At 48.5% G+C, this 15,228-nt stretch overlaps 1 protein-coding gene across 1 annotated transcript; it reads right to left on the reverse strand.

The window, feature by feature from the left end:
* Positions 1 to 3,238: 3,238 nt before the first annotated feature.
* Positions 3,239 to 15,228, reverse strand: LOC116491300 (tolloid-like protein 2). Its single transcript, XM_032191164.1, has 14 exons — positions 15,030 to 15,228; positions 14,595 to 14,716; positions 14,414 to 14,516; positions 13,934 to 14,089; positions 13,377 to 13,564; positions 13,113 to 13,210; positions 12,647 to 12,777; positions 8,718 to 8,878; positions 7,797 to 7,977; positions 6,945 to 7,070; positions 6,227 to 6,354; positions 5,931 to 6,144; positions 4,905 to 5,155; positions 3,239 to 3,659 (listed from the first exon to the last, which is right to left on the reverse strand). The coding sequence occupies exons 1-14, from the start codon at positions 15,226 to 15,228 to the stop codon at positions 3,525 to 3,527; spliced, it is 2,193 nt and encodes a 730-aa protein (XP_032047055.1). The 3' UTR covers positions 3,239 to 3,524.

Genomic DNA, 15,228 nt, shown 5'->3' on the forward strand with positions numbered 1-15,228 from the left:
TGGGCAAGAGAAAGCTTTATACTGCAGTTTAGCTTAAAAAAGAAAACAACACAACCATGCTTCCACTTTGCCCCAACTGCCCAACACCAGGTGACACCTCCAGGACAGAAAAGCTGGGATAGACACTAAAACCCAGTCAGGTGTCAGAAAGCATTGGTTGCACTACAGGGAAACGCAGAGAGAGCAGAAGGGCCAGCTCGACTGACTTGGTTGGGACAGAGAACAGGAGGGCTGAATGCTCCCAGGGAGCATTCCACCAAACACCTGAGTGTTCCCATGGCCTCACTTCTCTTGCCCTGACCGCTCCCCTGAGTTCTGAGTTCATCCATCAACCGAGAGAGACAGCACGGCTCCCACTCACCATTTTGCTCTCCTCCCTGAGAAATCCCTGCACGCGCTAACAGCTGACCGTCCGGCTCCAGGTTAGCACTCCTTTTAAGATACGCTTCTCTTCCTGCTAAAAAACAAACTGCAGACCTGTAAAGAGGAAGAGACGATGGCATTTCTGTCAGGGTGAGTCAAGTAACCTGGCTGGATCCCAGCACACCTGGTAAAGCAGCTCCTCTGCCGGGGGCAGAGTCTGGCCAGCACATGGAAAGCTTAGCTTCAGGGCACTGAGGACTCCACCTCCTTTTTATCTGCCTTATGGCAAGCAAAAGTGCTCCTGGCTCAGATGATGTGTTTAATTCGTACCAGAGCCCAGCCTGAGGGGAATCCTACTTTTATTCTCTAAGGCTAACACCTTGTCTGACAGAGCACACTTACTGGGAATGCCAGGACAAAGTGGAGGATTTCGGCCAGCTTGTTTCATGCCTGATGCTGAGACCAACAGCTCTCTGCTGTGGACAACCTTCTCTGTCTCCACTGTGGTGTACCACTGAATTCATGCTTTTAGAGGATGAAGCATCTCCTGGCAGACAACAGGTATTCCCTTCAGCATCTCACACATGGTGACTGGACGGTTCTTGGGCACTTTCTGGAAAATTAAGTCCCGTCTCTTAAAATGAGGCTTGGCCATTTCCCACAGCACTGGTAGCTGGCAATCAGAGTGGAAAGAGAAATTAAAGGACAATGCTATTTGAACCACAGTGAATATATATATAAGCCTGTGAAAGGTCCCCGCACGTACAACAGATAGATCATGCACACAGTGAGAACATACCTTGCTGCAACTGCAGATGTCAGTGTTTCTCCATGAGCTGCTGCATTGGTTCATATTCCGTCTTCTATTTTACCTCCCATTCCCCACTGGCTTCCCTTGGTCTGCATCGTTTCCAATGCTTCAACATCACTTTAGCCCATAACTGGCTATGTGACTGAAGGCTTCCTGGCCCCTTATTTTGGAACTCATTTTGGAGTCTTTGGGACCTGCTGCTGAAGGCTCTACCCTGTAGAGCACTATATGAGCTTTCTCTTTTGAAACCTACTTATGGACTAATTTCCACATCCACATTTATCACTGTAGATCTACATCCCAGATCACTAAAGGATCAGCACAGAACACAAGACAATGATGTAGCCTTTGGCTGACCAAGTGTCACTGCCTAAGTGTCCTTCTGATTCCCAAAACCAAGATCAAGCGAAGGCTCAAGCAAAAGTTACTTTCTGCAGACAGGAAATCCCACCCGCTATTAGCTGCGGACACAACCAACAGTCAGCAGAAACAAGAAATGTATTAAGAAATTCTCTCCCCTTGACGACGTGGTAAATGCATGCATACAACAGAACATGCAACTGAATCCAGTCTTTAATGAATGCAGAGACTCATTCTGCATATGTACATTTTGATTGCCCCCACACCCTCCCTCTCCCTCCCCCTCTAAAAAAGAAAAATTTAGTTAGTGAAAGGTAAAACCACACGAAGACCAGAACATGTATATACACCTTAGAGGGTCTCACTTTTTTTCCTTAAGAAACTTTCACACATTTAGAATTGACTGTTAAGCCCAGTCAGTACAGCAGAAATACTCCACACAGATCATTGGTTGAAACGTACAGTACAACAGTTGTGAGTACACTGTCACAAGAGACACCTGCTTGAATGGTAACAAATGCAGCAGATCCATCAAACCATATTGCAAGCATCTGCAACAAACCAGAGCATTGAATACAGTCTGAGAAAGATGAGAAAATATCGCAGCAGAGAGCACAGATGTTGAAGTACACAGGAAGCTTCTACAGTAACTTCTCTCCAGAGTCATTACTCCCATTAGAGAGCCAGGAAATCTGAACTGCTGCTTGCCACTTGGAACTTTCCTTCTGCTTCACAGGGACTGGCGTCAGGCTTTTATTTCCAGACCTGAGTCACTGCACTTTTGCTTGAATGGGGGCAAGGAAGAGACCCCAGCTAGCACACCTCACTTTCCCAGACCTCTATGGACAAACAGCTTGAGACAAAAGGCCTTCCCTGTAAAAAGGCCACACAAAATGAAAACAGAAACAAAACAGAGCTACAAAAACAAACAGAAATAACATGGTTTTATGCAGTCTGCAGTAAAGCTATAGTCAATGGATCAGTATTGGTCACATGACAATTAAGGCTTTGGCTACTGGTCTTCTACATGCACATTTTATATACATACAACCATGTGTGTGTATAAATTTTCTTGCTTAGAACATGAAAAATAAAATATTTTCATGCATTTGCTTCCCATAGTATTCACAATACTTGGATCGCATTCTGTTCAAGGACTTCTGGAGAGGGATGGGTCAATTTATTATCCATCTGGAAAAGGCCTCATCTCCAGAAAGGTCATTTGTGCCTGACAGTGGCGCTGGCCCCCCACTTCACAGTCATACACCCAAGCAGAAGGTGTCACCCCAGAGCCTGACAGTACATTGGTTATGTAAACATAGTAATCCTTGGATTATAAATACTTTATTAAAGCTAACATACCTCAGCTTTTAGCTCATAATTGCCCATGAGTGCCTTAGTGAAATAGAGACCTAAAGAGACCATCCCCGTACCGTTTCCTACCTCTCAAGCCACGATAACCAAGACAATAAATGGATGGGATAGAAGGAGCCATGGAATTTGGAGTCCTGGCCGTCTGGTCGTTCACTTATTGCACAGAGTACTTTGTAGGGGAGAGTGGGTGCTCCCCAAGGTCCTTTGAGAAAATCCTACCGCGTGGCTGTCCTCATCATCTGCTCCAGGAAATGCATTCACACAGCTCATGTACAGGATGCCTAGGAAGTGTCACCTAGAGACAGGATATTCAAGAGACTGAGACTTCTCTCAGCTCAAGCTCAGTCTTCACTCAACCCCACGGGAAGCTGTGCAAAATACAATGATTATGCCCTGACAGATATGATTAGAAGACAATTTTTGGTCCTGGGTATGTTAACAAGAGAGGGTCAAGCTAATGATTTCAGAGGCAAACTTTTGTGACTGGATTTAGTTTTAGTTACAGAAAATGCTGTACACTGCTTTAGGCCAGGTGCACAGAAGCTTAAAAAAAGACAAAGATCACAGTTAAATGTCTCAATCTTCAGATGGGGAATGTCTGAAAGGAGCAGTCACATTACTTTCTCATATGCAGTGCATCCTGAAATTTGGTACTAATGTATCGGGCGTGAAAGCCTTTCTTGTTAATGGTGTCATCTGTGTGAAATCGAATCATGATGGAATCCCCTGCAGAGTAGATTTCTTCCAGAGGCTGCAGAAAAGGAAGACCAAAACAAAAAAAAGAGAGAGAGAGAGAACATAGATTGGTCAAGTTTGCATGCTAAATAACTGCATTACGATACCAGGGTTCAAGCTCACAGTGAAGACAGACTGGCCAGAAAACACAAATACTGAGAACTCAGTACCTCCTGCCCTGCCCGCTTTCCTGAGCATATACCCTTGCTCTTTGCATGCATGCCTTTTAACATGTGACGACTGATGCCAGTCCATTCTACAATCCCAGTTCTTCCGGTTGGTTTTGGTAGGTCACATTCACAGGACTCCCTTGACATTCTTGTTCCAGCCTTCTGAGTATGCTCTAATTTGTCCTAATCTTTTCAGGAAATGACACAATGCAAAGTGGACCCTGTAGGCAGCTGAGGCCCTTCCAGGGTCGATTAGCAGCAAAATAACTTAGCCATATATCTTACAAGCAAAACTGGCTATTTCCCTCACTGTTGTGTCCTGCAATAGCCTCCCCATGCTTCTCTGCAGGACTGATGCTTTCCCCACCACTCTGTTTGACAGCATGCAGGTAGGTGATTACTGCCCCCCTGTCCTGAACTTCTACGCACCAATCTGCTATGCCTTTGCTTGTTTTCCAGACTATTTCCCCAGTTTGCACAGGCTGGTGTGACACACAGGCTGCCTGATTGTTTCTCTTTAAATTCAATAAGCACATTCTCTGTTTCATCGCTGAAGTCCTAGAGAAACCAAACATGGAACCTCTGGTTTTAAATACCACCCACTGTTGGAGCGAGTAACTCCAATTCCAGAGTCACTTCTGTTAAAGGGGGACACAGATAACAATTTAGGAGACAGGACACCATCCCAGAGTCAAACAGCTCCGCCCTTCACTCTCTCCAGAGCATGACTGCAATGTACCTTGGCTGCAGGCAGGAAGTAACTGAGGATTAAACCAGTCTCTGGAAGTAGTTTTTTACTTTCACACAATGCTTTTGGGGCCAGGCTAGGGCACAGCAATGCAGCAGTCCCATGCTGATTGCACACAGCCCTAGCTTAGCAAGGGAAAGCCAGTTGGAAGGGTTTTCAGACCAACTCCGTATAGCAGATAAAATGACTGTAATCTTTACCAAGAGGGGAAGAAGCAAAACACAGACACACAAGGCATTCCCATCACCAATTTGTGACTGCTGACCCTCTCCGAAAAAGGACACGAGTTCCCTTCTTTCCCACCTCCAGCCAGCACTGTGAATTCACCATCACTATGGCTTACCCCTGAACCACAGAAGCGTCCCAGGCGGGGTGCAGTGCTGTCATAACCATCGTAGATCTCCATGTAGTCGTACCCACAGTCAGCTTCTTCCTCGACCTCGAATGTCTGGAATATCAGCTCCACCCCATAACCATCTTCAGCTACAATCACCCAGTCACAGTTGGCTTGACCTGGATAGTTGTTGTCCCCAAACTGAGCATGGGAATACAGCTCCTTAGTTTGCACTTCAGCCTTTAAGAGCCCGCCACACACTGAAGGAAGAAAGGGCACAAGACACAGTCTCCTCAAAGGCCCTACCTCATGACAAAGACTTGCCATCCCGCTTTTGGGCCGTCTGTGGGAAAAGAAAACCTCCAGCACATGTACAACAGGGAAGGTAACTAAGCACTGCACCCGATTAAGACAAAACAGTGAAGTCTTCAGTCATCCATGAAGCCAATGACCCACATAATATAGAGGAGCCTGATCCTTTTGGTTTCCCCGCTGCCAGTGAGGAAGATGCCTCTCACATGCACTGCTGCTCAGTCTGCTTCGTTCACTTATTGGCAAAGGTTTCAGAAAAGTGAACCTTGATACAACACACCCACCTCTGGGCTGCCACAAATAGAAGATCAAGTTTGCTGTGTCTGTTCACAGCACATCTCTACTTCCACCATAACCAATCTGGTATACGCTCATTCTGTGTGTGGGCCAATATACCCTAGCGGCATCCCTTGCTAAGCTAAGCTGTATCACCTCAATTTCTGAGGATGGATGAGGAACAGATGCAGCTGCTGCTCAACCAACCATCTTCAATTTAAACAAGGGAAGATGAGTAGGAACACCTGATGTCAGTAGACCTCTCAGCTAGCATCTATGGTATGGTGCTAGCAGTGGTCTGAGAGCTGGTTAGCACAAGTTACAACCAAATAAAACCCACGCTAAGCTCCTTTTGCAAAAAAGTGGGTCTGATCTTCACTGGTAAACAACACAGTGAGATCTGATGACATCTCATCACACTGGGATATTGGCAGGGAATCAGCTTACCTGTGCTGTGTTTTGCCTGGAAACCTTTTCTTTGCACAGAAGCATCAGAGTAAAACCTAAGGAACATCTTGTTGGTAGAAGCTACCACAGGGTCTGGTTTCTTGCTGCCACAGAAGCGACCGAGGATAGGTGACTTGCTGTTGGGCCCATCATACATTTCCAAGTGGTCATAGGCACATTCTTGGTGCTGTTCAATCTCAAACTCATTGAAGATCTACAGCAAGAATAAGGAAAGTGACAGAGACACAATTCTGAGCATGTTTCTCCCCTGGCACTCCCATTCACTGGTCACTCACTACTTTCACTCGGTGGCCAGATGTTGCAGAGATATTCCAGGTGCACTCTTTCCGGCTTGGGTACTTGTCAGGCCAGTTTGGACTGCTCATCATTCCCTCGGCACTGCTCAGCTTATGCTCACAACCAGCTTGAGAAGGAGAGGGAGATCATGAGGCAGAGGCATCAAGGTAGGTCTCATACAGGAACTGCATCACTGAAATGGCCTACATGCTTCTTCCCGCCCAATGAGACCCTAAGCATGGTAGAACTAGGGAAGACTTCGGTCACTGGAGAAAGTCTTTCAGGATTACCGCACAATTCTGCTGGGTTTGTCCCCAGGAAGGCCTATATGTTTGGCATCCCCTGGTGCAGCCGCGCTAGCTGGCTGAGTTAACTGGTCAGCTGGTGAAAGAAACCAGTTTATTCCCCTGGGCCCCATTAACCTCATCTGCACCCTCACTCCCAAATGTATTCTCCTGCTCCTCCTTCTCCTCTGCCCTGCTCCCGGTGACATGGTCTCCAACCCTGCCACCGTGTTGATGTTGACTGGGAAAAGGATGGAGCTGAAAACAAGCCCTGTTTTTCCTTTCCCAAAGTAGTTTCTCAGCTAGCAGGGGCTTTTTCAGTGCCCCAGACTGGTACGGCACTTGGCTGCACAAACTAGCTTCCAACATAGGCCTGAAGCACTCTGTGTTTGTGGTAGCTCATCTTTCCTGAATGCAGAGAGCAGGGACCTACCTTCTTTACAATCGTGGCCATTTTCATGCAGCATAAAGCCATTTCTGCACTGGCATACGTAGCTTCCAAAAGTGTTGACACATTCATGCTGGCAACCACCATTGTCTTTGGAGCATTCGTCCTTGTCTGGGCAAGATCAAACCAATAAATACTGAGTTGCCAGTGAGAGGCAGACTACCGCCGTCACCAGCTGTGAACCCCATATCCAGACTGGAGAATACAAACACAAACCTCCAACCCCTATTGCTGGATTAGTCCAGTCACCACCTTATTAGCCCATACAGAGTTTTCTTCAACTGTTTTTCATTCCATAAGATGTATCACAGAAGTGCATTACATAATGCAGGTTTTGAATTATTAAAGGCTCCTTATCTAAAAGAAACCTACAGCAACACCTCTTTCTTTTCAAATAGGGACCAGGAAAAGAATCACACAAATTCACTAGCCTAGGCAAAAGTCTGCTGGTCAATCTCTGTATTTTCAAGTTTGTAAAGGCTCTGATGAGCCTCCGTCTTCAGGCTGCTCTGTTCAAGAGCACAAGCAAACAGATAGAGAAGATAATCTAAGGTATGAGCTGCTATCTGAAGATGAAAAAAAAAAAGCTATTCTTAATGACACCGGAGACAGAGAGAATTTCTAGGACCGGGTTCCTCATTGCTTCCATTGTGGAGGGACAAGAGGCATTGATGAAATCCATGCACCTCACATTGCGAAACTGGACCATACACTGCACTGAGAAACCAAGATAACACAGCACAGAGCAACTATGCTTTTTAGATGCAACTACGTCAGGAGGTTTAAGACAATTTACTAAACAATTAGAGGTGCAGTCAGAGGAGACAAGACACATACCAGAGAAGAAGTGGACTTTGAATCCTTTCTTGGATACCGTGTTGTCTGATTTGAATTCCAGTCTCATGTTGTTGCCGTATGACGTGATTACTTCGGGCTTCTCTGAGCCACAGAATTTGCCATGCAGCTTGGAGTCAGAAGCCAACCCACTACGAACCTCAACATAGTCATATTTACACACCTGCCAAGAAGAGGCATTGGACTCAGAATAGAGCATTTCAGAGAGAGGGGACAGGGGCTTGACTGACAGGGAAAGAAAATATCCATATACACATACACACTCCTGATTTCCCTCAATTCTCTTTTGTCAGTGTTCTTACCCCATTCCCTTCTTGCCCTAGTCTTCCAGCAAGGCTGTGTTTATTAGAATAGTAGGCTTTCCATTTAATTTAGGTAAAATTATTATTCCCACCTTATTCAAGAGCCTAGTGGTATCGAATGAACTTCAGCAGCTTCCCAAATTAAGGAAGAGCCATTTCCAGTGGAGGAAGTGAAACCTGAATGTCTTGTTCAGAATCCATCCTGTCCTTGGCAGGGCAGAGAATAGGCTCTTTTCATGGTTATTTGCTTTACCCTTGAAGAACTACCTCTTTATTCACTTCTATTTTCTTACAAAGGCAGCCCGAGGGAAGGGAGGGATGGGACACCTATTAAGGATGGAGAACACCCACTATTTTGCAAAACTGGCTGAGGAAAGAAGTCCATTTATAACAGAACAACTTTAATTCTCCACTCCCTGGAGAAAGAAGATTCAGACTTCAAGGAGAACAATCAGCATTACTGGCTTCTTATAGCAAGGGTCAGGAAACAACCAGAAGCTCCACCAGCAAGTCAGGCTCCTCTGGCTTGTACCCGAAGGATTTGCCCAGTTCCAAGTTAGCCAATAGTCACACTTCTGAGATGCAGGAGTTGGTTACGTACATCATTGCCTTCCAGATCAAACACTTCAAACTGCAGAGAGATCCGGTATTGAGCTGGAGCTACCACCTGCCAGATGCAGTTTTTGTTAGTAGGATATTCCTTGGGCCATCCAGGGCTAGTAATGGTCCCGTTGAGCTTGGTGATGAAGCCCCCACAGGCAGCTGGAGAGGCAACAAATGAACACAAGGTTTGCTTTGTTTTATTCAGACACAGAGCGGGCCATGCTGTTAGCTGGGAAACGAGTCAGACCCTGACTCGTGGCACATTTCAAATCCCAGCCTGCAGAACAGGTAGCAAATGTTAGGAGTTGCAGAGAAGGCAGAAACCTTACCTGCTACAAACCATCAGTGAAACACACACAGCCAGGCAGCAGCCCTACGAGTCACTTAAACTGTGTAATATTGAACCCTATTTTACTCTACAGCCTTGGGCTTACTATGGATCAGTTGATTTCACATGCACAATACAGTTGTAATGGTCAGCTTAGTAAATTCAACCACACGCAGTCTGACAAACCTTATTAAGTTTAACAGGAAGGATTACTTAGAGGACAATGGAATCTCCTCAGAAGACGCTCCTGTCAGCTCTTTGGTGGCTTATTTCAAGTAGACTGCATTTTCACCAGGGAAAATTGGAGGTAAAATCACAGACTTAGCTTTACTCTCTCATTTCCTTTAAAAATTCAGGACATCTCAGGTCCACCCTCTTGAGAGAGGGAATGGTTTTTACCTTAAAGAAATTGACCTCAGTTTGCTCTTTTGATGCAAAATTCTACTTGTAACAACGCATTTTTTTCCGTGCTGTTTCTTTGGAGTAATGAGATATGGCCAGATCTTCAAAATCCACAAGGTTCAAATCTTCTGTGCTTTGTTCCTGGCATAGTTTTGCATTAGGGCAACTAACCCAAGGGAGCAGCTTCAATGCTAAAAAGTGCAGCAAGTGCTTTATGGACTTGATAGACCAAAGAGTAATACAAAATCCAGAGTGTTGTAGAACCTAACAAAACAAAAATTGCACAAAGCATTTGGAGTTTCACCCAAACTTTCCAACTCACTTGCTTATTACTCTTAGCACCTCACGAGTTTTAGCAGAGGTAGAACAACCACCTCATCTGGGGGACAATGTGGTTGCATTTACATTCCCCTCCATCAGAGTGGGCAACACTGTCTAGGCTATCTACCCACACAAACCATCCGTGTTCTGCACGAGAGCAGGTAGCAGTGACAGAAAGGGGAGCCCCACTGTCCTTTCCACAGATCTGCACCTGCTGCTGTCTGCTCCGTAACAAAGACATGCTCTGCGCTGAGAAGGCAGGATAGCATTAGGCATCCAGCCTAAGGAAGCCAGACCAGGAGCTTTAGCTGTCAGCTTCCAATGTTCCCCCTACCCCACATGGTGGATCATGGGAGATCTGCTCTGACCAAGGACAACAGTTTTTTAGAGGGATTTAGCAGTACACAGAATCACAGAATTTCTAGGTTGGAAGAGACCTCAAGATCAACGAGTCCAACCTCTGACCTAACGCTAACAGTCCCCACTAAACCATATCCCTAAGCTCTACATCTAAACATCTTTTGAAGACCTCCAGGGATGGTGACTCCACCACTTCCCTGGGCAGCCTGTTCCAACGCCTCACAACCCATTTGGTAAAGAAGTTCTTCCTCACATCCAAGCTAAAACTCCCCTGGTGCAACTTTAGCCCATTCCCCCTTGTCCTGTCACCAGGCACATGGGAGAACAGACCAACACCCACCTCGCTACAGCTTCCTTTATGGTACTTATAAAGAGCTATAAGGTCACCCCTGAGCCTCCTCTTTCTCCAGGCTGAACAAGCCCAGCTCCCTCAGCCACTCCTCATAGGACTTGTTCTCCAGGCCCCTCACCAGCTTTGTCACCCTTCTCTGGACTCTCTCGAGCACCTCCATGTCCTTCTTGTAGCGAGGGGCCCAAAACTGAACACAGTACTCGAGGTGTGGCCTCACCAGAGCCGAGTACGGGGGGATGATCACTTCCCTAGCCCTGCTGGCCACACTGCTTCTTATACAAGCCAGGATGCCATTGGCCTTCTTGGCCACCTGAGCACACTGCTGGCTCATATTCAGCTGACTATCAACCAATACTCCCAGGTCCTTCTCCACCTGGCAGCTTTCCAACCACTCATCTCCCAGTCTGTAGCTCTGCTTGGGGTAATTGCACCCCAGGTGCAGGACCCGGCACTTAGCCTTGTTGAACTTCATGCAGTTGACCTCAGCCCATCGGTCCAGCCTATCCAGATCCTCCTGCAGAGCCTTCCTACCCTCAAGCAGATCGACACACAGCACCTAGCTTGGTGTCACCTGCGAACTTACTGAGGGTGCACTCGATCCCCTTGTCCAGATCAAGGATGAAGATATTAAAGAGGACCAGGCCCCAGCACCGAGCCCTGGGGAACACCACTAGTGACCAGCCTCCAACTGGATTTGACTCCATTCACCATGGCTCTTTGGGCCCGGCTATCCAGCCAGTTTCTAACCCAACGAAGCGTACGCCAGTCCAAGCCAAGAGCAGCCAGTTTCTTGAGGAGAATGCTGTGGGAAACTGTGTCAAAAGCCTTGCTGAAGTCAAGGTAGACCACATCCACAGCCTTTCCCTCATCCACCAAGTGCATCACTTTGTCATAGAAGGAGATCTGGTTTGTCAAGCAGGACCTACCTTTCGTAAACCCATGCTGACTGGACCTGATCCCCTGCTTGCCCTGCAAGTGCCACGTGATGACTCTCAAGATAATCTGCTCCATGAGCTTCCCTGGCACTGAGGTCAAACTGACAGGCCTATAGTTCCCCGGGTCTGCCCTCCGGCCCTTATTGTAGATGGGCATCACATTTGCTAGCCACCAGTCAACTGGGACCTCCCCAGATAGCCAGGACTGCTGATAAATGATGGAAAGCGGCTTGGCCAGCTCCTCCACCAGTTCTCTCAGTGCCCTTCGGATGAATCCCATCCAGCTCCATCAGCTTGCGCACATCTAAGTGCCATAGCAGGTCGCCAACCATTTCTTCATGGATAGTGAGGGCCACATTCTGCTCCCCATCCCCTTCCGCCAGCTCAGGGTACTGGGTATCCAGAGAACAACCGGTATTGCCACTAAAGACTGAAGCTAAGAAGGCATTAAGCACCTCCGCCTTCTCATCTTTTGTAAGAAGGTTTCCCCCCCGCATCCAGTAAAGGATGCAGATTCTCCTTAGTCCTCCGTTTTGCATTGATGTATTTGTAAAAAGATTTTTTGTTGTCTTTAACAGCAGTAGCCACATCGAGCTCCAGATGAGCTTTGGCCTTTCTAATTTTGTCCCTGCACAGCCTCATAACATCCTTACAGTCCTCCTCAGTGGCTCGCCCTTTTTTCCCCAAAGATTATAAACCCTCTTTTTCCTCCTAAACTCAAGCTGCAACTCTGTTGAGCCAGGCCAGTCTTCTTCCACACCAGCTCATCTTTGGGCACATGGGGACAGACCGCTCCTGCACCATTAAGATTTCCTTCTTGAAGAGCTCCCAGCCTTCCCGGGCTCCTCTGCCCTTCAGAACCGCCTCCCAAGGGACTCTGAGCTGCTCAGGACACTGGTTGCCAAAGTCAGCCCTCCAGAAGTCCAATAGTGGTTTTACTGGTCCCCTTCCTGGCCTCACCAAGAAGGGAGAACTCCACCATTTCGTGGTCACTCTGCCCAAGACAGCTTCCGACCCACCCATCTACCACCAGTCCTTCTCTGTTTGTGAAGAGAAGGTCTAGCGGGAAAACAGGGACAGCGATGTCAGCCCCCCAGGCAGGCCTCGAACCTGTGACCCTGAAGGCTCCTGCCCAGGTAGGACAGGGTTATGTGAGCACCTCTTGCCACTGGGCTAACGCCGCCTCCGCCCACCCCAAGAAGCTAGAGCAAGTAGCATGGACCTCATACCTGAAGCAACACGCAGCTCCAAGGACAGAGGACCCGGCTGGGACACGGCAGGGAGTGGTGGCAGTGTGAAGACCTGAACACTCAGGGGGATGAAGCTCCCAGTGATCAAGTAACTACAGCGGACATGTAGCCTGGTAGAACAGGAACACCCTAAGTCAAGCAAGTTCACTCTGATGCTGAGTATCTACCTTTCTCCAAGGCTGCAACCTAATGATCTCCTTAAGTTAGTTATAGTCCCAGTCTCCCCTCCAACACTTCCTTTTACCTACTAGAAGTTCCCTGGAGTTCAGATTGCAATCTGTAGCATCACTGATCAGCAACAGCTTTACTCCTCTGATTAGAGAATCAGGGACACGCCAGTCCCTACCCTACACCAGTGTCCCTGTTGTGAGCTCAGAACTTGCAACAAGCAAGAACGCCTCCAGGAAGGCTGCACATAGCAGCAGTCCCAGCTCCAGAGTATTACCTGAAAGTGCTGTCCCTAGTGACAGAGCCAAGGCTCCCAGTCTTCACATCCCTGGATGCCACCAACTCATTCTCATACACAGCGTGGTCTCCAGTGACCTGCAACAACAGACCAGGCACTGTGGCTGCAGTAAAGCCAGGCTGCAGAACAGTGTTTGGCCTCCAGAAGCCTGTAGGGTGCCCACTAAATAGCCAAAGCCACATCAGGCTTCTCCAGGTCTATGTGGAGCTCGCAGTCCTGCCTGGTGACAGCTGCAGCTCTTACCTGAAAAGTAGTGCCACAGGCAGAAAGTGGGAACTGGTACACAACAAAGGCACTGTTCTTCACTACAGGGGTGCAGCCAGCACTTGGCCCACTGGCCAGACGCACAGAGTCCAGGATAACAGGTGGCAGGGTCACATCCCGAGAGACAGCAATGGAGAACCGGCCATCTGGTGTGCAGTGAGCTGTCACTGGAGGAAAACAGTCAGCTTTGAGTTCAGGGACAAACAGCCCTACGCATCACAGCAGAGACAAGAGCAGCAAGTCCTGCAGGTCCTCCTGCCTCTAAGCCCCAGAGCACACACTGAGCACAACAACGTGCAACTGCAGCCAGCTCTATAGACTTGTGCCCCACAGTAACACTGATCCTGGCCCTAAAGCCAGCTCTGTTGCAATAATCAAAGTGACTGGACACTTCCATGAGGCAGTACCCTTGACAGCCAAAACCACAACCCTAAGCCACCTGTGGGCCTGCTATGCACCAACCCTGCTCTGCCAAGGAAAGGAAGCTTCCCAGCCAGCAGCTCCTCCAGGAGGGGAGAACAGGGGCCTACACTTACCTGTGTTGCCATAGTAGCAAGTCTTCACCCTGTCCCTGGGGTTGTAACAACAGCCCCGTGCTTCACAGTCTCCCTGGCTGACAGGGGAGGAGGCACAGGGCAGCCGGTCCTGGCTGCGGACAGCAGAGCAGACGCTGCTGCTTGGGGCATCCAGGGCTGCAAGAGGTAGCATAAGTTTTCAGAAAGCACAGGAACAGTAGGGGTATGTGTGTGTGTGTGACAAAAACAGAGAGGACAGTGGTGTAAGTTGTCCTGATGACTCTGCATATAAATCAAGGGAAGTTTCATGGACTCAGGTGAGAGTCAAACACGGCCCAGAGCTGGCTGAGGCACAAGTGCCCAGCAAGCTGGGCTCCTGCATCCACATCCTTCCCCAGGGAGTCTCCTGGGCAGCCATGAGCTCCCCTTCCCAATCCCAGGCTGACTTGGAGCAGCCACTAGGCACAGGCAGGGTTTCCTAAGGAGCTGTCAGAGTCTTACCAGGAAGGTCCACAGGGCACCTGAGCAGCTTCTCTTCCTGAAGAACCCTCTGCCCGGTTGCACCTGTGCCTTCAAGCCCCACAATCATGAGGTAGTTGCCATCCTGGGGGAGAACCACACCAGTCAGGGCAGCCAGAGCAGCAGTAAGCACAGCCCCAGCAGGGTCCCTGGGGTCACTCACCCATTCAAAGACATAGCAGCTGGTGTAGGAGACTGACACTTTCCTGGAGCCGTCTGGAGCCCCCGAAACCCAGAGCCCACAGCCAGAGTCATTGTGCAGGGCATGTGCCTTCCCCTCAGTGTCTAGAGGAAAAGCAGACAGCAGCAGGGGCTTCAGCATGCCACACCAAAAACAGGGACCTGCAACAACCCCAACTTTCTGTAGGAAACAGGGTCCCAACCAGCAGAGGGACACAAGGGAACCCAGCAGCCAGGGCCACCTAAACCTTGCCCATGAGGGCTGGGTCTTATAATCAGCTCCCAAGTCACACACAAAGCACTGAAGCTGTTAGCACTTCACATCAGAGCCAGCCCTTTTCTTCTCATTCCAGCCATACCTCTGCACTGTGTAAAGACAGCAGCAGCCAGAAGGCCCCTTGACATCGCCCTCACTTACCCCAAGCGGTCAGCACAAAGGAAACATTCCCTTCCCAGCCCACGGGTAAGGTGAGCTGCAAGCTATCTGGACCACAAGCCAGCAGGCCAGGTTCATCAAGAAAGCTACCCTGAGCCCCCACAACCAAAGCAAAGGGACCAAGCAACCCCCAGAAGAACAGAGCTCCACACACAGGCCTAGCCTGCCCTACAACACCCAT

This window comes from Aythya fuligula, chromosome 7, assembly GCF_009819795.1.
Source record: "Aythya fuligula isolate bAytFul2 chromosome 7, bAytFul2.pri, whole genome shotgun sequence".
NCBI lineage: Eukaryota > Metazoa > Chordata > Aves > Anseriformes > Anatidae > Aythya > Aythya fuligula.

Excerpts from the sequence above, each read along its gene's own strand:
- LOC116491300 (XM_032191164.1), bottom strand. The coding sequence starts at position 15,228 with ATGGGTGTTGTAGGGCAGGCTAGGCCTGTGTGTGGAGCTCTGTTCTTC. Across the intron at positions 7,071-7,796 it reads CAAAGTCCACTTCTTCTCTG|ACAAGGACGAATGCTCCAAA; the intron begins GTATGTGTCTTG and ends GATCTTGCCCAG. Across the intron at positions 3,660-4,904 it reads GACGCTTCTGTGGTTCAGGG|CCTCTGGAAGAAATCTACTC; the intron begins GTAAGCCATAGT and ends CCTTTTCTGCAG.